This window comes from Trachinotus anak, unplaced genomic scaffold (assembly GCF_046630095.1).
Source record: "Trachinotus anak isolate AG129_WGS33_773 ecotype Australia unplaced genomic scaffold, CSIRO_AGI_Tana_v1 ptg000013l, whole genome shotgun sequence".
Lineage (NCBI taxonomy): Eukaryota > Metazoa > Chordata > Actinopteri > Carangiformes > Carangidae > Trachinotus > Trachinotus anak.
The window spans coordinates 13,009,273-13,035,751 of NW_027273864.1; the positions used below are offsets into that span (position 1 = coordinate 13,009,273).

Consider the following 26,479-nt stretch of genomic DNA (forward strand, 5'->3'; position numbering starts at 1 on the left):
CACTGTGTCATAGTCCTTGACAAGTCCTTGTAAGCAGAGTTCAGATTTTTGAGATCAAACTGCTTTTGGCATGAAAATTTATTTCTTTGAAAGAAGAGCAAAAGAAAGAGGATGCTGCCACAGGGATTGCCTATTTCCGTTAGAACATGACAGCATGTCACAACACCCATATCTCTGGGGTTATGCTGATCTCAAACACTTAATGACTCATATACTGCTTGATGTTTGGACTTTCAGGAACATTCATAAAAACCTCTGACTTGTAAGGGGCGGCTGCCTTCTCTTCTCTTCCCCTTTTGCAGGAACTGGATGATGTACAACTGCATTATCCGAGGGTGGATTTGGGGTAGTTGTCATCAAGTTGTGACCACTAATCACTTGTATTCCCAAAAAGGCACAACAGTTGGGTGTTTTTGTATCAAAACAGAAATCATCTTATGCATTCCTTTGTGGTCTACATGTTAATGTACACATATAGCCCTTAGTTGCTCATAGTCTTAAAGTACATGTATCCATGTTTAACCTTTCATCACAATAAAAAAATTAATTGAAAATGATTTGGGAATTTTTTTAAAACTATTGTAGCAGGAGGATTTATAGTCACATTTTTTATGTCTTAATGTAGAGATGCATTTTAAATTTGAGTGAAAAAATGTTGGAGTCTGCAGTGTTTGTTCTCTTGCTTTTGTATTAGTTTTTTAGGAGTCAGTTTAAATGGTTTTGACATATCAGTATAATCAAATTAAGTTTTCATCCCTAATAGAAGTGACTGCACAAGAGGGAGTAGTTATTCGTATGACATTCATTGTTAGTCTATTATTTTATTTAGATTAACCACTAATACTCAACCATAATAATAACAATGATAATGATAATAATAATGATTGGTGGTGCTATCATTGCTGCTGTTATTGTTGATAACATCATTACACCTATGGGTATTGCTACTACTGTTTTCACTGCAGCAACCAGTTCGATGGTACTGAAATACATCAGAATATACAGATCTCTCTATCCTTTCTCTCCCCCTCATTCTCCTCTCTCCTTACCTTGAGCTAATGATATTGTACGTTCTGATTTGGCGTTACAGACATAAAACTGAATTGAATATTGAGCTGGGTTAGTGATACATGTAAATGTTACTCACACAGAAGTCTCTGATCTGTGAATAGCCCTCTCTGAGCTTCTTGAGCCTCACAGTGAAGCCCACCACAAAAATGCAGCACTTCTTGTTGCACATCAAAGTAGAGACTATGCTGAAGAGAGAAAAGCTGGTGAAGAAGCTGCTGAAATCTTCTGTCTGGAGAGAAGTGGGCCCACTGGAGTTCAGATGCTGCTGGCTTGATGGAGTAGGTGGACAAAGTTTTCTGACTTCTGGCAGGAGAAATATTCTTCTTCGTTTATAGCTATAACTGGCTATCAAGTTGGGGGAGGAGACTGACTGGAAGAGAAATGGTTAAACATGTTGCATACATATGTCTACAACAACTGTTTGACCCAGTTTTTTCATGATTTCATGTTGTTGCAGTGTGGTTTTGGCCACTTCCACCCAGTCAGCTGATATTTTTTTATTTGTCACGCAGTCAGATAATCTGATTCTGTCTCCTGTCAGATAAAATAGCACTTTATTCTACCCTGCCCCACACACACACAGACACACACCCACACACACACACAGACATTTACTCATGCTCTGTACTTTTGGGGTACTTGCACTTTACTTGCACTTTCCATTTTGCACTTCATACCCTACTCCACTACAAATAGTGTACTTTTTACTCATAATCACATTTATCTGACAGCTGTAGTTACTATGCAGGTGAGGATTTTACATTAAGAAATACACAATTAGCTTACAAAACAAAACATTGTTAAAGATTAGGGCAGTGGTTCCCAACCTTTTTTTGGTTTGTTATATTGATATTTATATTATATATATTGATATTCCAAGAGGTTTATTCTCATATGCATTACACAGATTCATCTGATGGTTGTTTGAAAATGTCTCGACCCTTGGGTTGTGAACCAGTCGACCAAACTGCCTAACTGTAACTGAAGGAGATAAGCTAGCTCCGCTTCAACCAGCTACAAAAGTAAAAGGTATTCACAAATAGTTGCATCAGCATTAACAGTCTAATAATAATGTAGCAGTCACAGGGACAGTTTTTTGGAACATGTGTGCAAGTACATTTTGATGATAATACTTTTACTTAGTTATGATTTTGACAGCAGGACTTTCAATTGTAATGGAGTTTTTTTTTCAGCCTGTACTATCTAGATGGTAAAGTTATTGTGAATTCATAATATAATTTCGCACTTAGAGTCGTAACTCATCAGAGACCTGGACTTTAATGATATAGTTGTGAGTGTGATGAGTTTTTGAGGAGAAAGGCCAGAAAGAAGATGTCACATGTGGTATCCTTTTTCTCATATTATAATTCACACATTATGGGCTATAATAATTTAAGGTTGATATTCTTGTGTCAAAGGTGTTGTGTTTATAAAATGATAAGTAGTTGGCATTGGTTGGTCTTGGAAAACCTGTTTGACTATTGTATCATTGCGGCTCTGCACTAGAATGGTTGACATAGTGGAAAAAACAGTATTGGTGGATCTGAACCAGTATTGTAGGCTAATACGTTGATATTGTTGTTGTATGTATTTTAAATAGATAGATAGAATATGTCTACAGCAGTTGATATTGTACTTTAGGTTGTGATCAGAAGCTGTAGCCTGTCAGTGTAAATCCTGTACAAGCTAATGGTGTTTCTGATGAAGTAGCCTCTTCTGAGAACCTATAATTCAAAACATTGCACGTGTGAGGAGAGGGGGCTGGGGAAGGGGGGCCTCCAAGATCCTGTGCCCATGGCTCTCTGCATTCTTAATCTGGGCATGGCAGAGTAGTGGGTAAATATGCACATAACCTGTTGAAATGTGATTGTGTAAATACATTTAAGAAATAATCTGGGAGTTTTTTTACAAGATGGTGTAATTTTTAAACATTTGATTGCCATGTTCTAAAGTGTATAGCATGATGATGTTCTAAAAGTGTAATCTCGAGAGAGTCCAAGATGGAGTTAAGGAAGCTACTGTGAAATGTAGGTGTCTGTAAAACTTGTACATTCAACATTTCATTCTAATTTAGCAGGTTTTGGTTAAATATTGTGTTTTGTGTTTTGAGTTGATCTGCATAGTTTTTTTATTAGTATTTTTCTGTGGCATGTTTCTGTCATTTTTTTTTTTTTTTTTTTTTTTTAATGGCCTGTTTTTGTTGTCGCATATACATACGGTGTATATATATACGGTGAAAGCAATATTCTGATAAGGAATAGGTTACCTCCACTGTTGAAAATATTCCTGGCAAATCTGTGTCTTTGCTGACAGTAAAGTGTTGCAAGAACCCATTTAATTACAGTTAGTACATTTTGACGATAATACTTTTACTTAATTACTGACAGCAGGACTTTCAATTGTAATGGAGTTTTTTTTTCAGCCTGTACTATCTAGATGGTAAAGTTATTGTGAATTCATAATATAATTTCGCACTTAGAGTCGTAACTCATCAGAGACCTGGACTTTAATGATATAGTTGTGAGTGTGATGAGTTTTTGAGGAGAAAGGCCAGAAAGAAGATGTCACATGTGGTATCCTTTTTCTCATATATTCACACATTATGGGCTATAATAATTTAAGGTTGATATTCTTGTGTCAAAGGTGTTGTGGTTATAAAATGATAAGTAGTTGGCATTGGTTGGTCTTGGAAAACCTGTTTGACTATTGTATCATTGCGGCTCTGCACTAGGATGGTTGACATAGTGGAAAAAACAGTATTGGTGGATCTGAACCAGTATTGTAGGCTAATACGTTGATATCGTTGTTGTATATATTTTAAATAGATAGATAGAATATGTCTACAGCAGTTGATATTGTACTTTAGGTTGTGATCAGAAGCTGTAGCCTGTCAGTGTAAATCCTGTACAAGCTAATGGTGTTTCTGATGAAGTAGCCTCTTCTGAGAACCTATAATTCAAAACATTGCACGTGTGAGGAGAGGGGGCTGGGGAAGGGGGGCCTCCAAGATCCTGTGCCCATGGCTCTCTGCATTCTTAATCTGGGCATGGCAGAGTAGTGGGTAAATATGCACATAACCTGTTGAAATGTGATTGTGTAAATACATTTAAGAAATAATCTGGGAGTTTTTTTACAAGATGGTGTAATTTTTAAACATTTGATTGCCATGTTCTAAAGTGTATAGCATGATGATGTTCTAAAAGTGTAATCTCGAGAGAGTCCAAGATGGAGTTAAGGAAGCTACTGTGAAATGTAGGTGTCTGTAAAACTTGTACATTCAACATTTCATTCTAATTTAGCAGGTTTTGGTTAAATATTGTGTTTTGTGTTTTGAGTTGATCTGCATAGTTTTTTTATTAGTATTTTTCTGTGGCATGTTTCTGTCATTTAAATTTTTTTTTTTTTTTAATGGCCTGTTTTTGTTGTCGCATATACATACGGTGTATATATATACGGTGAAAGCAATATTCTGATAAGGAATAGGTTACCTCCACTGTTGAAAATATTCCTGGCAAATCTGTGTCTTTGCTGACAGTAAAGTGTTGCAAGAACCCATTTAATTGTGCCCGGTGTGGCAACTCATTTCCTGGGTTGCAGTTATATTTACTTTTGTAAAGGATATGAGTACTTCCTCTCCTTTCTTATTATTCTAATCCCATCTGCAATTTCTTAGTAGAAAGTATCTCCTGGTTTCAGCATAGACTGTAACTCTAATAAAAGCAAGAGGAGAGAGAGAGAGAAGAGAGACAGTTTGACTTAGCGAGATTTTTCTAGTGTTAGTTTCATCTTTGTCTCATTTTATCATTAGCAGCAAAGTGAAGTGAAAAACAGAGTGGTTTACAGAAATTTCCTGTTTTTGTCACGTCTGGCAGCTTAGTTAGTTTCGTTTATTGTTCTTACTTACTCTGTAAACTATACTGTACATACTCTTTTGTATCTGTGGCAATTGTCAGTTAAAGCCAGACCTCAAATAACACAACACAATGCTTGATAATACATCAAAATGAAAGTGACACAACTATCACATCACAAGGATTTACTTATCAGAGTAAACCTGTACCCTCTACCTTCACCCTGATGATAACTTGTATTAAACGTAGAGGGGATGTGACACGTCAGTGAGGATTACCTCAGTGACAGTGTCTAGGATCCAAAGACAATAAGAATCAAGTGTGTGTGCAATTTTTCTATTTTTGTTCTACTTTTACCTGCTTTTCTGATGTAGCAATATTAAAGATACTAACATACCAGAAATCAGTATTACAGAAAATAACAAAATTAATTAGGTCAGTGACTTGTTGGTGCAGTGGTTTCTAAGCAGATTGACTTCTGCAGTTGGCAGGAGGGAGGGGGAAAGATTGTGGAGCAATCTAGATATTATTTTGTGGAGCAAAATAGATATTATAATGGTGTGAGTGTTGTTGTGTTTTCTGTCTGTATTTTCATTGATCACCACTAGATGGTAATGGAGCCCATGCATCACTCTCGGTTGTTGAAAGAAAACAGTTAGAATATAGGAGGGTTTTTCTTTTATTGTGAAAGTAAAGCATTTATAAAAAAATAAAAGGTTAAAATCAAAGCATTAAAAAAGTAAGTAAGGTTTATATATACAGCACCTTCACAAAGTGCTTTGCATCATAAATAAGTACAACAGAGACAGGACAATAAAAAGCTGTACAAAGCCTATTGAAATTAAACCATTTGTTTAGTCTGCATAATAATCTTACAGTAGTAGCACACATACGGGACCATAACAGCTCTCTATTTTTGATAAGAAATAAATACTTAAAGTTAAACTTAAGTTTATATCATGTTGATTATAAATATTGCAATACAAAAATTCTACATTTCAGTGGATAACAAACACAGTAAGTTAATTCAAGTACAAAATATAGAAATGCAAATTGGCGCAGGTGTGAAGTTAAAGGTGTAATCTTCCCTCTGCTTACATGTAATGTCAGGCTAAGAGCTGCATCTTTGATGCTAGCTTTGGGATTCATTTACATAAATCACTCTGGTGTTGCTGAGTTTCTGTTTGATCATTAGTGGGTTATCTGGACGAGGTCCTCCAGCCATTCCAACACAGTGTCCAACTCTCCCATGGCCTTCTGTGCTGCCTGGTTTATTTGAAGCTGCTCAGAGATAAGGAGAGAGAAATGGAAAAAGACAAGTGGAAAAACTGGTTAAACAATAAGCACAAACGTATAGAAGTAACCATTTTACATTCCATTACATTTCTAAGAAACAGGACTGAATCTTCAGTGACCTCAGGAGAAATAAAATAAAATGTCACTCAGGGCCCTAAATGTAATCTTAATAGTTTTGGTGGCTGTTGTGGACAGTACATCTTTGTGTCGTAGATATTGTTATATGATATCTGATATAATTAAGATAATAAAAGATTCCCAGCAGAGTGTTTGTGAATTGGACTTCAAACTAATCAAACATTGTTCACAGCTGCTGAAAATAAACAAAATTGTTTCTGGAGCTTGCTCCCTAGTTCCCTCTGCAGTCTACTATGAGAATGTGGGATTTAAGATACAGTACAGTACAGATACAGTAATGTATAGTACCGTAAGTTATTCCATATACAGTACTACATACCTTGATAAACTCAGCATGGATGGAGTCAATTTTTCTCTGGGTTTCTTCTTCACAGTGGCAGTGCTGCATAGAGCAGAGCACAACTGTCAATACGACTTACAGCTGACATCAAAATCACATTTTATTTTTGAACAACTAACTTACACATTTATGTATATCTCTTCTGATGCTGACAAAAGCGTTGGCCAGAGCGCTGGAGAAGCGTTGCTGCTGTGGCTGTGCGGAGGCATAGTTGCTGAACACTCTCTCAACATAGAAACGCAGCACAAGACGCAGGAAACAGCATGTCTGTCCCTCCTGACAGACACATACAAAGATCAGATTAGAGCAGTTCTCTCATAGTTTTATTGCATACTCAAATACTGTTTATATAGCTTTGAGCAGTCTGTGTCGTAGATATATGAATGAATATGAAAAAGTTCTTGCAAAGGTAAGAATGGAGAGCACATAGTGATCAATAACTGGCATAAATAACACAAGAACTCACCTGAACAGACTTTATCAATGATTTGTCTAGAAGTTTTACTCCAATGTCATCGTTTCCTGCTATCTGTAACGTAAAAAAAAACCCATTAAAGATCTTATCAGAATTGCTCTTGTAAGTTTCTGAATGTTTTCCATCCTATTAAAGGGGTCACAGTTTTGGTTTGTTTATGTATTTGTGATATTATGCTGAATGTGGCACTTGCATTTGTTGATGCCTAAGATTTATTTTATTTATTTATTTATTTATTTTGTGTGTGTGTGTGTGTGTGTGTCTGACTTAAACTTACCACATCTGCACGTATGGTGGAGTAATATTTGTGCAGTTCATGTGTGTGAACATTGACAGAGCAGCTGTCCAGATGCAGAGTTCGGCCCTCCACAGGTTGACTCAGACAGCTGAGCACGAGGAGAAGGCAGAAAGAGAAGCCGAGCAGCATCTTCATCACTGTGGTTACCTGGAGGCAAAACTAACAGAAACATAACAGAAACTTTTTAAAATAAAATACTGAGAGTAAATTATTATATGTAGATAAAGATTATCTAAAGATTAATGATTTAAATGATTGGTTGATTAATAAACAATAAACAATTCAGTATAGATCTAAAGCATATGCAATACACTTTCTATTCTTCTATGAAACTCTAAGGCATCATTATGTGAAGACCATCTAATAGGCAAGCAAACGACCACTGCAATGTTCAGGTACCATCACCCACCACTATGACCCAGAGCACACCTGTGAACTCACCTGTGTGTGTGACACTCAGACGAAGAGTCCTGTGAAAGATGTGTCTCTCTGTTTCCATGCTGTCTCCTCTTATAGTGCAGTGAGGGGGATTTTACCAGGTATTGCACAGACACATGCACACACATGCACCTGCACGAATACACGCAAAAAAAAAAAAAATTGGTTTACAGGAGGAGGAAGTGTGTTGCTATTAAAGGAACTTCCAGCTGATGTCTCAATACTGAATTTGAAGAAAGGGAAAACAAATGGTTGAAGATTTCCTCCTCTCTGAAGTGAATTGTGGTCATGTGCTGTCAGTGATGTGCTGTGTAATTATCCAGTGAGTCATTCATTAGAGTGTCGTCATTCGCCTGCAGCGTTAATGCGTTCAGCTGCGTGTGTTCCTCATTACAAAGTGCTGACTCCATTATTTTGCTTATGAAATGTGTTTATCTATTATTAGGGTGAAAGATGGGTATGTTTTGCACCAATGTCATTTTTGTCTTGTGTTAGACTTCTGATCAATCACCAAGTCTGCCCCTAAATGTTTGGGTTATACTGGAAATAAAAGCTCTCTCTGCACAGTGTGAGACACTACCCTACTCGTTTTCCTTGAGGAGCACTCTCATTGGCAGTGACCTCACTCCTGTCAGACAAGTCCTGATCAGAAACACCTACCGGACCTGCTCACCCACATGTCTGGCCAGGTTAACTTTTGATGACTGCTGAAAATGTACTTGCAGTGGAAGGAATCATGAGCAGGGAAGTCCAACGGAAACAGGAATAGTCTGTGCTCATAGAATAATGAGAAATCAATCAATAGCATCTATAGCAACGGAACTGTAAAGTGCAAAATTTCCCTCTAGGAAGTATAGTGGCGTGTAAATCCACAACCACTATCCAATGAGAAAGTGGTATCAGATTGTTGGACTCCACTGTACATTTCAGCATTTGCAGTTAAAAATAGACAGACAGCACTTCCCAGCTCAGGAATTTCTAATGTGTGTTTCTAACCACTAGAGGTCATCACAAAGTTATTTTGAACCTTGAAGAACTGCTTCACTGCACTGCTTCAGCAGCATATACTGCTACTATATCTGAGCTTCCATCCATCCATTTGCTATACCACTTATCTCACTTCTTGCTGTGAGGCAGTGCTAACCACTGCACCACCGTGCTGCCCGTATCTGTGCTCATGATATACAATTTTACTACTTTAATACAAAGTCTGAGTTATATTATTATATATTATACAGGCCACATCTTTACTGTCTCAAAACTAACAGAAACACCACACAGTTAAGTGCATAATTCTGCTGTATTTGCCCAACCTCTCAGGCTGCATGTCAATGATTTGTGATCACTTCAGCCAAAGAGTGATGTTACCTTGCTGCATTTTTTTCATTTAAATAATTTCTAGAAGCCAGAAGAGGCAAAACTAAATCAAAAGAATGGTGTGAAAAAAAGCATTTGTGTGGAAGAAATGTGTTTTGCTCTGTTTTTCTAAAACTTTCATGCCAATAAAGCACATTTGAATCGAATCGAATCGAATCGCATTGAATTGAATCAAATCAAATCAAATCTCTCAACTACTTCAACTACTTTTCTCTTTCCTTGACTCTTGGCTCTTTCCCTTAATAGAGGCTGGTTATATAGGTTATATTTCAGTGAAATAATAACAGATAATCACTAACTGTAATCAAAATCTAAATAGAATACATTTCAATGAATTTTTTTTAGCGCAGGTATATTAAAATATACTCTATACGTTTTTTGATATTTACTCACTGTCACCGGAAAGGCAATGGTGTCCTTAATATATCATAAATAAAGTGTAAATTAGATTCAAGAAATGAGCTGCCAAAGGACATTTCTTTCATCTGCATGCTGAATTCATTGTTTAGAATCATAGATATACTGACGACACACCACTTATAGGAAAAATTTGTTTTTTTTTAAAGGTGCATGTGGATAAAACATTCGTGGGGACGTATATATTAATAGATTGTGATTTGTTTACATCCATGCTATATGTAGATCAGTGGAATAGACTGAAACCAGCAACAGGAATGTGCATCTTGTCCTGCTTTTGTGGCCTTAAAAACACTGCTCCTAAGTACCTTGTGCTAAGTGGTCAAGGATACCTTTAAGGAAAATCACAGTCCCTGAGAATAAGTTGTGTTGGTGTCCACTGATGCAGAATTACCCAAAGCATATATCAGAACGGAGGGTGGTGAGAAAGTCTCACAAATCCAATGATCAAAGAAGGAGTTTTATTACCCATTGTTTGTACAGAGCTTCTTTATACAGAAGAATAATATACAGAAGACTAAGAATAAAAAGAATAGAAAGACATTTTTACATGGAGTACCTTGAAAATCACAGGCACATTTGGGACAGTTTCAACTACATGGTAGTTATGTCTTTAACGGCTTCTTCTGACATTAACTGCAGGTCTATTTGTTCTTAATGGTGGCAGCTCTACTTCCATCACATCTGCAAGCAAACATAACTACCCTCCATATCTGTAGCATCTGTCAATGTACCTGTATTTTCAGGCTTTACTCAATCTAGTTTTCTTATAAACAAAAAATGGCAGATAAACTGTAACTTCATACAAAAACCTAACCCTAAATGTTGGCATATCCATTCTTCCTAGATTCATAGTTCACTGTCCTGAATCCAGCAACAATAAACTTTTCAAAGCTTGAACTATTAAAAGCTTTACAGTTGTTTTGCATTTAACAGGAGTCCCTCCCTCAATAACACATTCCCACAGTATGTATGGGTGGATATACCTTGTTCTTCACTGAGCATGTTTTGCCTTGACTTCAGCTTGTGCACAGTGAGTCTGTGTGTACGTGTGTGTGTGTGTGTGTGTGTGTGTGTGTGTGTGTGTGGTTTATGTGTGTGTGCATGCCCCCAGGTCTTCAGTTACGTTTCTTCTAAATAACAATAGAGTGGAGGTGTCTGAAGCACATGATGACATCCAGAGGGATGGGGGGGCTCAGGTGATTTCCATCCAAGCGCAGGTACCTGAGGCAATAGAACAGGTCCTTAACATGCCATTACCATGATGCCTGCTTTTCAAAACTCATTAGTTCCTTATACCACATTACTCATTTTTTGCTTCCTATCTACTTCCTTTCAAAGGGTGCCACTGCACTAATTTTTATTGTTGAGTGCCAAGATGTAATGTAATGTGACCTACCTTAGTCTGGGCAGGAGGCTGTGATCACTCAGGTCAGCCTGTAGGCTGTAAGGGCAGAGCTGGGTGCCATTGATGCCTGTAAGGAAAACACAGTCATGATTGTCAAGTCTTCAAAATGTGCTTTCCTTCAAACAAGCAAAATTACATTAAAATAATGTAATAATGTAAATATTATTTTATTAATTTATAATACTAATCATTTAATCATGATAGCTTATTAGGGACTGGTAAAAAAAATCCAAAGTGCTCATGGAAAGATTAAAAAAAAAAAAAAAAAGACATAAATCACTCACTGTAAACAAACTAATGGGGTCATGAAGTACAACAGGAATAAAACAAGTTGGTTAGATTTGGCCCCTTAACTACACTTGGTTAATGAATTCTATGGGACAGTAAGTGAACTGATTCATGACAAACAATCCAGATGTAAAAGCATGTGCTTATAATAAACAGATACTTAGTTCTGGTTCTGGTCTTGCAGTGTGTACAGACTGTGCTTTATGGACATCTTCCATACTCTCCTGTCACCTTCTATCAATCAATCAATCAGTCAAACTTTATTTGTATAGCAATTTTCATACAGGTTAGTGCAGTTCAAATGCTTCACAGATGACTGACAAACTAATAAGGAAAGGACAATCACAATAAAATAGATCAGAAAAAAAAGAAGATTAGTGATTTAAAAACAGATTAAAAGAAAAAGATAAAAGATCAGATAAATTAGAATAAAATACAATTTACAACATAATTACAACAAAATAAGTGAATAAAATAAAGTGACTAACGATTAAAAACTTTATTTAATTTAATTAAGAGGTGCGTTTTGAGTTTGCTTTTAAAGATTTCAACACTCAGGTCCTCAGGGAGACTGTTCCATCGGCTTGGAGCGTAAAAGCTAAAAGCTGCCCCACCAAAGGTTTAGTCCTGCACTTCCGAACAATACACATTCTACAATACAGTTAATACAGTAAAATTAAGTGACTTCATGTATTTCCCAGCGTAGCTCTGCCCAACAGTAACCTCAGCAGTGGACAACTCGAAGAGAATAAAGTGAAAACACCTGCGTCATGTGCAGGGACTTCAATAGAAATATGTTTTAAAGAGCCAATATTAAAGCAGCATCAATTGTTTTTCTGGCCACTTGAAGGCCATGGAAACAAGCTGTAAACACAAGATTATTATGTTATGTTATGTCAAACAGCTGCCTGTTTATACTATAAGCAGCCACAAAGACAATAGAAAACATCAGGATTATTTAGATTTGTCTTTCTCACCCAACAAATGTGAACATGTCTGATTTGATCCCCACCAGTAACTGAGAAAAATATCTTGCTTTTTAGCTGCTAAATGCTCCATTATGTTCACCATCTAGTTGGTATCTTATCTTGCTGCTGTTTGTTGTTGGGCAGGTACTGTACAATGTGTTTATCAGAGCTTTTTCCCTGAAAACATCTGCCCACTGCAACTGGAAACAAGGTTGTTGAGAGCTGTGAGAGTGAATCCACACAGTAAAGTTAAGAAAACCAAAACTATGAGCTGAAAGATGCTAAAACGCTCCAGAGAGCTCAGGGGAGGAGTCAGGTGATAATTCTCTGTGAGTTCGTCACCATGAGCTTTTTGCTCTTCATTAGTCATTTGTTCCATTGTTAAAAAAAAAAAAAATGACTAGTGCAGCTTTAAGCAGACTAAATGTCCTGCAAAGATTTGTGTCGTTGGCATGTCTCCACTAATTGTCAGTATGACATAAACATATCTCTGCAACCTTTTCTCACATATCCTGAGGATGGTGCTGGACTTACTCTCGATGCTGTTGTGGTTGAGATGCAGGTGCTCCAGGTGACCGTTGAAGAGAGGAACAGAAGCGAGCTGGTTGTGGGCCAGTTGCAGGTCCAGCAGGGAGGAAATGTTGAACACAGCCTTGGGAACTCCTTTGTCACTCAGCTGGTTGTAGTTCAGCCTCACGAACGCAAGGTGGGTGAAGCTTTTGAAGTAGTCTCTGAACAAGAGACAGAAAGAACAAATGTGAGTGTGTGTGTGTCTGTGTGTGTGTGTGTGCGCGCCCACATGTGTGTTCATCAGCAATGTGGTGATGTATGAACTGTATACTTGCTTTGGGATGTCATCTATGCGGTTCCTGTCCAGGAAAAGCTGGATGAGACCACTGGGTACACCATCAGGCATCTTCTTCAGGATGTTGTGAGCCAGATTGAGCTGCATGAGGCCCTTCAGGTCCCTGAATGTGTTCTTTCCCAGGTCACTGTCACTCAGCTGAGGAGAAAAAGCAAACATCATACAGTATAACATCAGTCACAAACTTATGATTGCTCCAGAGATAAACACAGGCAGTTTTCACTGGTCATACCTAAACAGCACAGTGGGGTAGAATGCTCACAAAGCTACATTTAAAGTGAGAGGTTTACCTGGTTGTGGTAAAGATCGAGCAGAGTCAAGTTCCCCATCTTGTTGAAGGCACCAGCAGGGATCTTGGAAATACGATTCTTACTGAGGCGGAGCTGTTCTAGGCTTGCTGGGAGACCTGAGGGGACCTCTTTTAGCTGGTTACGGTGCACATAGAGGTAGAGCAGCGCCGGTATCTTCTCAAATACCTGCATGAGAGATGGGCACAGAAGTTTTATATGCATTCATGTTATTTTGAAATCATGAACACTAATGGAGGAAACTCTCTGACCTGTTTGTCTATCCGATGAATGCGGTTGTTTGCCAAGTTGATCCAGCGGACCTCAGTGGCGTTAATGAATGGCTCTGCCTTCACCTCTGAGATGTAGTTGTTCTGCAGGTACAAGTAGTGGGTTCTGGATGGGATGACAGGGATCACACGGATGTTCCGGTTCTCACAATTGAGAGAATTTGGATAGTTTGGGGAGCATAAACACTCTCGGGGGCAGTCAGGATAGATGGATGGTGGGCCCAGGATGGGCGGGGGAAAGTCTGTGGGCTCCTGGGGCTCTGGCTGTGCTGGTACAGCAGGCTTGGGGACAGAAGGCTTCCTGGTGGTGGCTGGGCGCCTGGTGGGCTTCTTTGGCCGAGGTCTCTGGGTGAACACTGCCCCCATCAGGAGGAACAGAGCCAATGCAGAGAAGAGTCCCGCGCCGGCCTTCATTGTCCTACAACAGAGCACAAAACAGTTAGTTAGTTAATTTTAGTTAATTTTTTGTGTGCAGTTACATGGGTTAAGTACAGAGAGAAAGATACAACCAGTCATTTTGGTTCTGCTGGTTAGCCACTACGGTCAAGTAATAACAACTTAACAACTTGAAGACATTGGTCTTTTTCTGTTTCCTGCTCTATGTGGGAGCTCTGGGGCAGCGCTGACTCTCAAGTGTGTACAAACCCTGTTCCCTTGATCAGCAGCCATTTAGAGGCTCAGTGTAGACCAAAGCAGTTGTCTCTGAATACACTGAAAACTACGCAGCGTGCAGCTGTTTGTATTTTGATTGTTCATATTTTGGGAGGGGCTTGGGAATATAAAAAATATTGCCAAGCCCTGCTGTTTTTGTTCAAATTGTGTTGAGATAGGGCTGAACTGGCTGAAACAGTAGTATCAAGATAAACACAAAGCACGTTTCTGTTGGACCTTAATCATGAAAACAGTGATTGTAGTATTGTAAAACAATACCTTTAGCAGTCTGCCACCTGAACTTTTTACTACACTTTTATTTTAGCATCAAATATCACTGTCTGATGCTGCTCTTACATAAGCATAGAGTAACTGTTTCTATTTATGACTACAACATCCTGTAGGGGTGAAAATAATTAAGATTTGTTCACTTAAGCAAGCTGGCCCAGTCTGTAACTTTTCCAGTGTCACTGTCTGTGCATGAATAAGATAAATAAATACAGTGTTATTTGGTTTGTGGTTTGGCATCGTAAGAAAAACAGAGAGTGGGCCAGAAAGTCTAAGACAGTGATCTGTTTAATTTAATTCAGGTCAAACGTAAGAAGGGCAGGTACTGATACAGGAAATTAGTGCTCATGAGGAAGAGGAGGGGAAAAGTTTTGGGATAAAGGCTCTATTGTCTACACTTGTCCAGAGCTGTGGAGGGGGAAACTGTAGGTCTGGAAGGTTAAAGCTCTTTGACCCAGGAGAGGCTAAAAGAAAACAGGACCAAATCCCAATGTGACTCATCTTAAATCAACGTACATATATAAAGCCTTAAGTTGCAAGTGTAGGTGCATACTCTTTTTTTTCAGCAGTCATATGTTTTCAGTGTGGGCTAGTGTTTGTATAAATTAGTATGCAGATGGTATACAAACTCATCCAATACACACCCAAGAGTTTGAACTTCCTCCAGGAGAACAGATGGGAGGTGATTTTAGGTTTTATACTGTAATTGATTACTTTCAAAAATATGTCCAACAGATGTTTGCAACTTAGCTCATATGTGTGTAAACTGTAATGACCTCAGGCTGAAAGAGAGACTGACACACACACAGATGCAGATGTCTGACTTGTGATCACAAGAATTCACCATTCAGTGGAGATAAGTTGACTTTTCAAAGTGGAATGAGGTCCTTTCAGGCTGAGCGGGCTGTGTTTCTTAATCCCAAAGTTTTAGATTAATGTCCGTCTGTGTGCATTTGTTTCTTTGTACTGTGCATTGTATGTCATTAGCAAAGGCCTGCTGTAAACAATCCCCATACAGCTGTCAAAATAATGCTTTGGTACAAATACATTATTAGTTTCCAATCACTTTGCTCTACTTAGGAAAGCATCCGGCCAATTCGATAAACATCACATATGAATCACGGGGCAGGAATGAGGCTTAGGGCCAAATTCTGTCCCGCCTGGAAAAACATATCTGAACTTTTCTCTGACGGTGTTCCCTGGCACTGCCCTTCCTTTTCCCTCTCAGCCTTTCAGAGCCTCCCAGGCCCTCGTTCAAAACCACAACCAGCCCTTCTCCCCCCTTGTGCTCCTGTTGTCATGACCAGTAGTCTGGCAAACAACTAAAGACACAAAGCTGCCTGACTCATTGGCTTGTTATTTGTGACCTCAATAAGTAAATCTGATAAATATCAGTCTGAGAACTGCACTTATTGCAGTGGTTCAGAGGATCTTGTAGTAAATCATTAATCAGTTTCGATTGCTTTGAGTCATAGTTCATTATCTTCATTAGCAGATGGAGCTTGTCCAGTTGTCATGAAAATGTTGACGTATAATTCTACAATTGGCAAAATCCATCTTCCGATGCAGCCACTCAATGGATGGTTTTGATTATCTTAAATGGAAATTCCAAATATTTCCACTAAATTTGAAGACTAGCCATCTCGCCATAATTGAATATTAACACAGAATTAAAAGTATATCAACTTTCTCGTGATTAAAGAGGTTTTTATTTTGAATCCAAATATTATTAGTTACAGTAAAATTCCAGATGTTTTGAATGGCAGCTATCTTTGCAAGTAAATTTTCTTTAAATTTTAGTTGAGTACTATTACCAACTCTTTTAAAAGATCATCAATCAGAACTGTATCTTCAGACTGTGGTTTATATTTATATGTATAGTAATCCTCATTCTCGGGGAGCAGCCAGAGAAATAAAGCTTTGTCGCCACCACGTCCTCGTTGATGAGCTCTTTCCAATTTATCACATTTTCTTGCTTTACTCTCTGGCAGAGCTGCCGCTGTCGTTCTTTCAATCAAAATTGATCACCAGTGTTTTGTAATGCGGCTGAAAAAGCCATCAATAAGAGTCGTGTCATGAAGAGCGGAGTTCAGAAATCTGACTCAAGATATCTCAAAATATCTGTGAGTAATCAATACAATTACAAATGTCTCTAAATATCATTCAACATGTGCTGAGCTAAATATATGAGACATAAAACAAGCTGTCATTATGACTCATGTCTACATAGTAGAGATGTAGTTATGGAAGTTAATTTTATGTTAAAATGGGTTAATACACATACATAGTTTCAGTTCTGCATTGGAAATGTACCAGTCATTGAGGAATCTGCCCTCCCTTTGAAACCATCCACACCAGCAGATACTTTGCACTAGTGCCAAAACGTTTCCTCATGTGGGTGTGGCAGTCCTGCAGTGGCTGTGCAAAGATTGGATCTACATCCATCTGCATGTGCAGTGAAAGAGTTGGAAGGCACACTGATAAAAACAATGAACAGAAATATGATGATTATAATCCAACTTGAAAGTACAGACAAAACAGAACTCAGCACCGTCAGGCTCCTGCAGGCAGTCTGTTCTCCTGCCTGTCGGGACACTGTAATCACTGTCTCTTTGTCCTGATCATCAGTCAGTTCGGCCTAGATTGAGCAAATGTTTTCCTTTTACCTTTGTCACACACACTGCAAAGAGGGACTTTTTTTAAACATGCAAGCCACTAAAAGTATAGTAAATCGGCACTGCCTGTGTTTTTATAAAAAAAAACCCCAAAAAAAACATGCATGCCTGAGAAATTTTTCATATATTTTCAGAGTATACTTTTTCAGTTTTATTTTGGCCTCCTGTTAATGATCCAAGATGATCCATCAGTATTTGTAACGAGGAAATGGTTTAAATCACAGCTTCACAGTGGAATTAGAAGAATTCATTTCAGCAACAAAAAAAAACTGCCTGTAAAACCCTGAGGATCCATCTGATGAGCTGCAAAAATGAAGATTCTTCTGCACCAGCCAAAGTGAGCTGCAGGCCTGTTTTTATAACCTCGACTAAAGCTACATATTTCAACTTTTCTGCAGCAGCAGCTCTCCTCACTCACCGATGGAAAAAGCTGGAATCAAGGTGAGCGTGCAGGAGCGGAGAAAAACATCAGAGTGGAAGTGTGTGGCAGCTCGCTGGAGGACAGAGCACCACTCTGTATGGCACAGCGTTTCTATAGAAACACACCAGCATGGTCCAGCTGTGCCAGTGCCAGGATCCCCCCTCAGTCCACAAACACACACTCACACACTGCTCTTTCTGCTTCTCTCTTTCACACACAAACACACTCCTGCCTTTTCTTATCTTATTGATCATGCCTCATCATAAACAGCCCCCCTGGAAACAACAAATACAGTTTCTTACCTGCCTCTGGTACCTGCCCTCTTTTGTCAAGTCACAAGTTTTGTGTCTTTTCGTCTCTCTGCCTCTCTCACTCTTGTCCTACCCCTCCCTCTCTCTCCCTCTCTCTCTCTTCCTCTGTTTCTCTCCGTCCCTAACCCTCCCCTCCCTCTGTCTCTCCCTCTCTCTCTCCTTTGGTGGACAAGCCTGCCTGTTGGGTTTGTTCCCTGGCTTTTTTCCCTCTGAAGGTCACAGTGGTTCTTTCTCTCCCTCTGCTCGGCTCAGGGCCAGAGAGATTTAATCTTAATTCCTTCTGGAAGACCGCAGACTCTTTCATGTGTCCAAACTGTGTCACAGATTGTTATTATTTTGCTCTGTCACAGCAGAGCACGAGGGTGTTTGTATCAAAAAGACAAAAAAACAAGGGTGCATGGGTTTGTTTGCATATTTATGTACGCACAAACATGTGTTTCTATATCAGAAGTCTTTGAGAAATCTTGTTAACACTAGATCTCTGTTAGGGAAAGCCCAGCTGTAATTGCATCTCTCCTCTGTCTCCCACCCACTCCGCTATTGTTTAGATGAGCGCACTCAGATCCAGTCATGTGTTTTTCATTAGCAGCATCTCTCTGCTGACTCCATGGCATCTTTTCTGTGTCCAGGGAGATTTTTTTCCCTCCAGCATCAGTAAACTCAAACAGTCTGATTACTGGGGTCCAGCTGAGGCATGGTATGTGTGTGTGTGGCACTCTGATTAACAAAGTAAAGAGCCTCTATGTATATATGTGTGCATTTGTGTGTGCTTATATGTCACTTGGGGATAGGAGGTGGACATGTGTTCGCTGCCCTGCATTCCTGCAGAATGAGCTGCAGCCAAAGTATAATGAGGCGCACATATGTGGGGAAAAGTCTCAAACACACATGTACGTTTGTGTGGCTCCTTCTTGCACTTTCCCCTCACGTTCTTTCTCTTTTCATGATTTCTCCCCACTGCACTCCTGTCCCCTATTCACTCACCACCATACTGAGCTCAGCTGCACCAAACATCTGGACCAGCCGGGTCTCAACTAAGGATACTTCAACAAATGGGACAAAAAGAGAGAAAAAGTAAAAACGTGAACATGTAACAAATGCGTCACTTTTTGGGTGGTTGCTATCTCTCTCTCAGTTTCTCTGCTACCATTTAAGAGAGGCTTTCAAGAACAATATTTAATGACTCAGCTCCTCTGGTCAACTGCAGCAACCTAAGAGTTTTTATTTTGTGCAGGGATGACATCATTGGAAAGAGTTGCTTATTAGCAGCAATGTTTCTTGATTTTATGTCCATAATGTAATATCATCAGAAATAAATTTAGAACAGCACATTTAAAAAGTTTAAATGGGATAAACTGGAAATTAAAGGAAAGATGATTCTCTGAATGAGGTGGTCTGCCACAAATTGTCGGCTGCTCTTTGGCACAGCACTGATGCTAAATGTGACAGGCTCGGTCTGTGGCTGCAGAGCTGCCTCTACAGAGGTAGCCGACAAATAAAAGTTGAGGCCTGTCAGACAGTACAGTGTGTGTCTGTGTCATATTAGTGAGAGACAGAGAATCTCCAAGAATGATCAGTTCCACTATTTAATGAACTTGTGATATCACTTACAGTATTATTAGGACTTAATAATGTTATTTTACTCACTATCTAGTCCAATACATAGCGGAGACACAACATAAGTTGAGGATTTGGGAGTCTAACTATAAAAGCAAATCTACTACTGTTGTGTCCATGGATGGATTATCAAATGCACTAATACAGAACTCATCATTGTCATGTTTGACTTCATCTTCATCTTCATATTTTCTTGACTTCATCCTCATCAAACATCTCCTGTTTTCCTTTTCGTACCTGTCAGAAATCTGTCCATTGTACTTAGAATTTAATTGTTAACTTACATGAGTCACCATGCCCTTAAAGATTACATGAATCTTTCTTTAAGTGTGTTTGTTAATATTATCACCTCAGGTTTTCTGTCAGACATTAAGGTCTAGCACCCTGTGGTGACAACATGTAATAAATTGCCTTCCAGAAGTTTACAGCTGTGCAGTCACACGTCCATCATCTCATGGTTCTACCTATTCAGACGCCATTCATGTATCAGTCATCCCAGGAATACATTTTGATGTATCATGTTTTTATTCCTGTACTGATCACAGCTTAAAAGTAGCTAACTTTTGAGAATAAAACTGTGTGGTTGGGATTTGCATGTGAGAACTGAGTCACATGGCCTGTGGAATGTAATTGCCCGGCCTGCAGCGCTCAGATACACACAGAGTCTGGACAGAGATAGTCGGATGTCGGAGCTCTGTTTTTCAGGGCTGAATTCAACCTGTTGATTCAAGAGGACGGATATTTATAGTGGCAGACAACCTGTCTTTGCTGCAGGAAATCTTTAAGCAGCAGCCCTACTCATTGCTATTACATTTTGCAGCAGCTGCTTTCCAGGCAGATGTAGAGAGTGAGGCAGGCTCAGGCTCCGGCCCAAAATGACTTAGTGTGTATAATAAGCTGAGAACTTTCCAAGAACGGCATGTTCTGTCATCTGCAGTGATTTGGATGATTGAGCTGTTTAGTTTAAAGGAGACGCGCATGAGTTTCTTGCCTGAAATGTTACCAGAGGAAATACAGCCAGATCAATATTATTACTCCGCAACATTTACCGACAACTTTCTAATCTGCTTCACAGCATCTTGTAAGCATTGTGTATACATACAGTACCCGAGTTCTGCAAACCACGCCCTCTGTTTCTTTTCCAAAGTCAACTGAAAATCCACAGCTTTGGACGCCCACCATGGCAAATGTTAGCCGTCTTTCATAGAATCAACTTTTACAGTATTATCATTGTCTTTGCCTTTCAAGGTTTTCATAGAAATGTACATTTACCGTCTCATAAATAATTACACAATGATTACTAATATTACATTATAACTGTATTAATCATGATGAATAAATGTTGTTCACTTAAAAGAATGTAGGGTGTTTATAGGAATATAACAGTGAGATTTAGTGCATAAACATTCAGCTGATGAACTCAAAACAAACTCTGCATCCCTTCACTGCTTGTTCTGTCTGCCAAAGATAAAGCGTACGGACATGTTCAGTATTCATGCTTTTGTTGTTAGCTCCACCACCAAGAGCTGCCTAAAAATAAGACCCTGCATGCCACCACGACAGGTAGTTGGAAGGCCCTTTGTTTATCTGCAAAGTCAAATGGAAAATATTTCTGGCATTATAACATTGGTAAAATCAGTTCCTGACTGAGAATATGAATGCTAGTGAATTATACAGTCTAACTTCTTCAGGGTTATCATATCACTGAAATGAAAATGTTATAATGCAAGCTAAACACCATCAGTAACTGTGAATCCCAAATGTCATGTCCAAGAACACACAGACCACGTTGTCTTCAAGCACATTTACCTCATTGCCGTTTGCACGTGCCAAACTAGCTGTAATATAACAACCACCTCCTGCACGGCAAACTGCTGTAAAACTGCTGTGTCACAGCATCCACAGCCACAAGAGTTGTGTCTCCTACACAAAACCAAAGGCAGCTGCTGAGACTGAGAAGCATTGCTTCATGTCTGAAATCATAGAACACATCCTATTAACTGAAAAGTGCTTTCTTGAGTAAGCATATTGTTAAGTATGCCAGTGGAAAGAAACCACCTGGACAGTGGACATTTCCAAATCACAGCTCATCTACAATTCATCAAATTAAACATTAACCAGCCAGGACAGACTTCAGCCGATGCACTCTTTACACACAATCTGATGAGCTTCAGTTACAACTGGTGCCATGACTTCTTGGAACAAGTTACTTAGTAATTACTCTTTTCAACAACAATTATGTTCACAGATGACTTGAAATACTTGACCTTTGTTAATATTTTGGATGTGACAGGTGGGTGTGACTAGGTCTAATCCACAGCTGACTGCAATCCAATGACTGTGAATGGTTGATTGAAGACATCCTTATGTATATTTTGTGCACTGTCAAACCAGAAACCATGATGAAGCCAGCGTGTCTGGTAACATGTTAGTTTGTTTAAACAGCTTGAAATATATGGGTTTTCCATGCCTTTCAATAGAAACACCCAACATTTGTCAGATTTTCACTGGGTTCAGACATCTTGTTAAGTTTTCTTTTTCTTATTGCTCCATTATTATGCTGTGAATAAGAAATTGTCAATATCATATTCATTAGTGCTTTCCTCTAAATCATAAAACACCTTTCTGTCTCCTGAGGTCACATGGAGCCTTTACTGCAAATGCTGATCAAATGGATCCAAATGTTTGAATGGGTAAACAAAAAAAGTAATGGCTTGTTTTGGAAGATTTTGTATTAAATCAGTTTTTGCCTCTTCTTATCTGCATGTCCTTCATACTGGCTAAAAAATACTGTTCGTTCCCTATAGTTTACTGCTCAAAGAGCCTAGTAATTTTTGAAACAGTGGAGTTCTTGATTTCAGAGGTAGACAGAGGCAGGTTTGTCATTTCTAAGTGGCAACTGTTTTTGGCTGAAATGACAACTATTGACTATTGCTTGCCACAGATGAACTGATCATCTGTGGCAAGCAACATAATGTATGTTAGTTTACCATGAGTAAAAAAAACAACTCAGTGTCCAGCTGAATTGTTGTAAAACAAGAACCTTATACAAGGGGCGTCTTCAATACGCACTATGCAGGTAGTAAGCTAGTTAGCAAGAAATACATTTTAAAAAGTTTGTAGCTTTGTAGCTTACATTACATTACTGCAAATGATCAATTCATTAGCTTCTCTCTCCCCCTCTCACTCTCCTCTGCTCTCTTGTTCGGTGCAGATGATGTTTAGTTAATCCTCTGCCTCCTTTACTAATAATGGTACATGTAATGAAATAGTTTGTCTGCCATAATGGAGGCAAGGCTCAGTGATATTGAAGCATTACTCTGTTTACTGGGTGGCAAGTTGCCAGCCTGTAAAGCCCTAAGCTCACGGTTGGCACCCATATACAGTCCAGCCATGCACTAGGTTTATACCTAGTCTTGTTTGAAAGAAGTCTAACAGCAAATGAGATAAATTGGCAACACTACAGGCTGTAAACATCTCTCTAATATAAGCTGTTTGTGCTGAATCATTTTAAAAGAGCAACAACCAATGGGGAAACTCTAACTCAGTCACCTGAGATTCAGCTGACCAATGGTGGAAATATGTCAGTCAGTCAGTCAGTTAGTCATTTAGGGACATTCTTGATTATAGGGCTGGCCCCACTGTTGTGGTCCAGGCAAAAAATCAATACAGCATAAGAGCCTTTACCTGGACTCAAATGATCTTTTTACTTTAGGTGATGCATGGATGCACCTTATATGTTGCATAAGTGTAAGAGTGATGATGTTTACACAGATGGATTCTTTTTGATAAAAGAGCACAGGCATACCATTCCCATATGCTTCATGGTATGATATATGGCACGGCACTGGTGCGGTACAGTATTGTGTATGTGTATGCATGTGTCCATATTGTGTTGGGTTAGCTGCATGTGTTTCACATATGAGGCTCTGCGCTGGTACTCAGTTAAATATGGAATATGGAAATATGGAAGTCTGTAAATTCAGACTCCATAAGTAGTCGAACTCTCCTCTCACACGCTATGCACATAGTTCACACACAACAACATTCAGCCTGGACCCTGAACTCTACATCTCTCACCTTCAACCACTCTGACACATGCAGCCAACTACACCCCTACCCCACCCCCTGCCTCTGTTAATGTTGAGTTAGCAAGCTAATGACATAGAGAACAAAAACAACAACAACACAACTACTCACTCTGCTCTGAGTTGTGTTGCATGATCAACTGCCTAAACATGGTCCTGAGAAAATCATCCAGTGGTATACAGTGCAGAGACTGTGGGAAAACCTCAGGAAATTGTGTCGCAAATAGTCCCTTTCACCATTATGGCAAATTCTTCAGACACTGGAGATTTACAAACAGATATGTGTCTCTCTTATGTTAGATATCACACTCATTAATAAAAAAAAATCTAGATCAGAGAACAAACGCTATATTTGGCATTTGTAATAAAAATGTGTTTATATCTCATTTCCTTGGCTAAGCTAGTTTCAAGAACAGAGGATTTTATGAAGATTATGTGTTCCCTTCTATATTTCTGAGGCTGACATCTCTAAGCCTGCCCATGACTATTTCTGAAATTGTGTTCAAAAATGAATTACTGGCATAAGTTCAAAAAAAAAAAACCAAAAACATAAGAAAAAACAAAAAACAAAAACATTAGTACTCACTCTTTTGCATTGAAGAGTTTTTACCACACTACATGTTCATGACTCCATAAAACAGAAGTAACTGTCCTCAGACCTTAAAGGAAATACTAGACAGCAGAATCAGCATCTGTGCATGTGTGTGTGTCTAATGAGACAGCTGGAGGTCTCAGTCTTGCTTGTAAAGAGGCCTGTAAATGAAACTAACTGCTTCCTCAGTCATCTCGCCAAAACCAGAAGTACCATACAAGTCTGCAATGCATTTAGAGATGATTTCTCTTCTCAGCAACAACGTCTCTTTACACAGCTGGGAGGTCTGAAGCTCTGTGTATGTGATTTTTCTGTCGGTTGGTCCATCAGCCTGTCCAGTAGTTTTGTTAAAAGCTTATTTGACACACAGACTTGACAACACAGATTTCAAGAGAACTGATTTTGTGAGACAGTCAAGGCACTGACGCATCACGACTCCTCAAAGTAAATCCAACAAACATAACACTTTTTCTCCGATTCAGTGTCCTGCAACTACTGGAACACTTGACCTGCCAGCCAGACCTTAAGTCATACATGATCTCAGTGCAGCAACAAACAGCACTCAAACCAACCAATGCTTCCAAGTCAGTAACCTAAAATCTCATGCTTCATCCAACAGTCTACCTTGAGGATAAATTGAAGGATGGGCCTGCTGACTATTGCCAAGTAGCTGCTGATTTATTGTGACAAAGGAAGAGGAATTGTTGGAGTACAAGCTCTAACAACATTTTTCTGGTATCTTCAAAGGCACACTAAAAATCGAGAAAACAACCCTCTGCTGGAACAACTTGGCTTTTTTTTCACTACCATCTGACATATCAATCACATTTTGCTAGTATACTAGCCAAATTGATGTCCGTCAAGTAATACTGACACATTTCTTTGACAACACCATTTACTTTAAAGCCAGCATTCATTGATTTTTTTTTGACAACTAAGGGGCACTGCAGCAAACTATGAACCTGATATTGACATATTGTCACATAAAGTGTGATATGGTAAACATGTGAATTGACACAGCAATCTGTTACTTATTTAAACATCCAACAGGTATGGAGAAAAAAAAAACATTAACATGGAGTCATGTTTCAGAAAAAAAGACCACTATTTACTGTGCATAACTCTATTTTGGTCTCTACCAACTTCAGAGCGAAGTTACGCTGCTTAATTCTCTGCTTTCATAACCAGTGCTTTGTCTACTGTGTTCAGAGAGTAGCAGGGAGGCAGAGCAGCAGTTTATTAAACAGACAGACACTGTGCGCTGTGTGAGAGACAGAAAAAGAAAGATATTCACAGTCACATCTGACTTTCTCTCTGAGTGATAATTATACAAGTAAATATCGCACAGTCTTTGTCTTTAACTTATGTGTTTGGGGATTTTGTCAGATGACATTGTGGTTATAAAATTAGCATTTTAGCAGTTCAGAGCTTGGAAATTTCTTTAAAGTGACTGTTGATTAACATGTGATCTTAATGTTTCAGTTACTAATTCATACTTCTGATGACATAAACATAAAAAATGTGTAAATGACAAAAGCTTCATTGGGAATCCAGCTGTATTAAAATATTGTATATGTGAGCACACAAAGAAGAACACAAGTGCAAATGTGATGCAATCACGTTATGAACAGCCTAGTCCCATGTTACGTCATCTAGATACATTGAGTAACTTTTCGAGCAGGCCTTACTTTCCAATGAAAGAAGTTGTTTACAGCAGTTCCTTAACAGTTTTTATCTGGGTCCACAATTTCACACATTGATCATACACAATCCATCCATATATGTCGTTTCAACTGTTAACATAAAGAATATTGATTAGTGCAGCTTTAAAAAAAACAAGACAAAGTCAGTCTCTCCAAGCCCAGGTCCCAGACTTCTGAATCTCTGGCCACATAACAAACTTTCACTGCAGTTCCAATTCACAAACTGTTTTTCTAGAAAGAAATGGAAAATAAATAAAAAAAGCAGCTGGGAAACATCTGGAAATATTAACGGTAATACGGATCATTGGCAGCGGTGGATACAGTTA

General features: G+C 38.8%; 2 protein-coding genes across 4 annotated transcripts; both read right to left on the minus strand.

The window, feature by feature from the left end:
- Nucleotides 1-5,585: 5,585 nt before the first annotated feature.
- On the minus strand, nt 5,586-9,848 carry il19l (interleukin 19 like). The gene is made up of 6 exons (XM_071494344.1): nt 7,911-9,848; nt 7,449-7,628; nt 7,163-7,225; nt 6,820-6,972; nt 6,676-6,738; nt 5,586-6,203 (listed from the first exon to the last, which is right to left on the minus strand). The coding sequence occupies exons 2-6, from the start codon at nt 7,602-7,604 to the stop codon at nt 6,114-6,116; spliced, it is 525 nt and encodes a 174-aa protein (XP_071350445.1). The 5' UTR covers nt 7,605-7,628; nt 7,911-9,848; the 3' UTR covers nt 5,586-6,113.
- Nucleotides 9,849-10,140: 292 nt separating this feature from the next.
- On the minus strand, nt 10,141-21,781 carry prelp (proline/arginine-rich end leucine-rich repeat protein). Of its 3 annotated transcripts, none has more exons than XM_071494341.1 (7): nt 21,580-21,781; nt 13,790-14,225; nt 13,521-13,706; nt 13,211-13,368; nt 12,900-13,096; nt 11,101-11,176; nt 10,141-10,925 (listed from the first exon to the last, which is right to left on the minus strand). In XM_071494341.1, the coding sequence occupies exons 1-7, from the start codon at nt 21,582-21,584 to the stop codon at nt 10,835-10,837; spliced, it is 1,149 nt and encodes a 382-aa protein (XP_071350442.1). In that variant the 5' UTR covers nt 21,585-21,781; the 3' UTR covers nt 10,141-10,834. The 3 variants fall into 3 exon arrangements, with proteins under 3 accessions (XP_071350442.1, XP_071350443.1, XP_071350444.1); XM_071494342.1 differs by lacking the exon at nt 21,580-21,781 and adding an exon at nt 18,145-18,272; XM_071494343.1 differs by lacking the exon at nt 21,580-21,781 and adding an exon at nt 17,060-17,204.
- Between the last annotated feature and the right edge of the window lie 4,698 nt (nt 21,782-26,479).

Coding starts and splice junctions, on each gene's coding strand:
- il19l (XM_071494344.1), bottom strand. CDS start 7,604: ATGAAGATGCTGCTCGGCTTCTCTTTCTGCCTTCTCCTCGTGCTCAGC. Junction 7,226..7,448: donor CCACCATACGTGCAGATGTG/GTAAGTTTAAGT, acceptor TTTACGTTACAG/ATAGCAGGAAACGATGACAT. Junction 6,204..6,675: donor TCCATGCTGAGTTTATCAAG/GTATGTAGTACT, acceptor ATCTCTGAGCAG/CTTCAAATAAACCAGGCAGC.
- prelp (XM_071494341.1), bottom strand. Junction 13,707..13,789: donor TTCATCGGATAGACAAACAG/GTCAGAGAGTTT, acceptor TCTCTCATGCAG/GTATTTGAGAAGATACCGGC. Junction 11,177..12,899: donor CAACCACAACAGCATCGAGA/GTAAGTCCAGCA, acceptor TTTTCCTTACAG/GCATCAATGGCACCCAGCTC.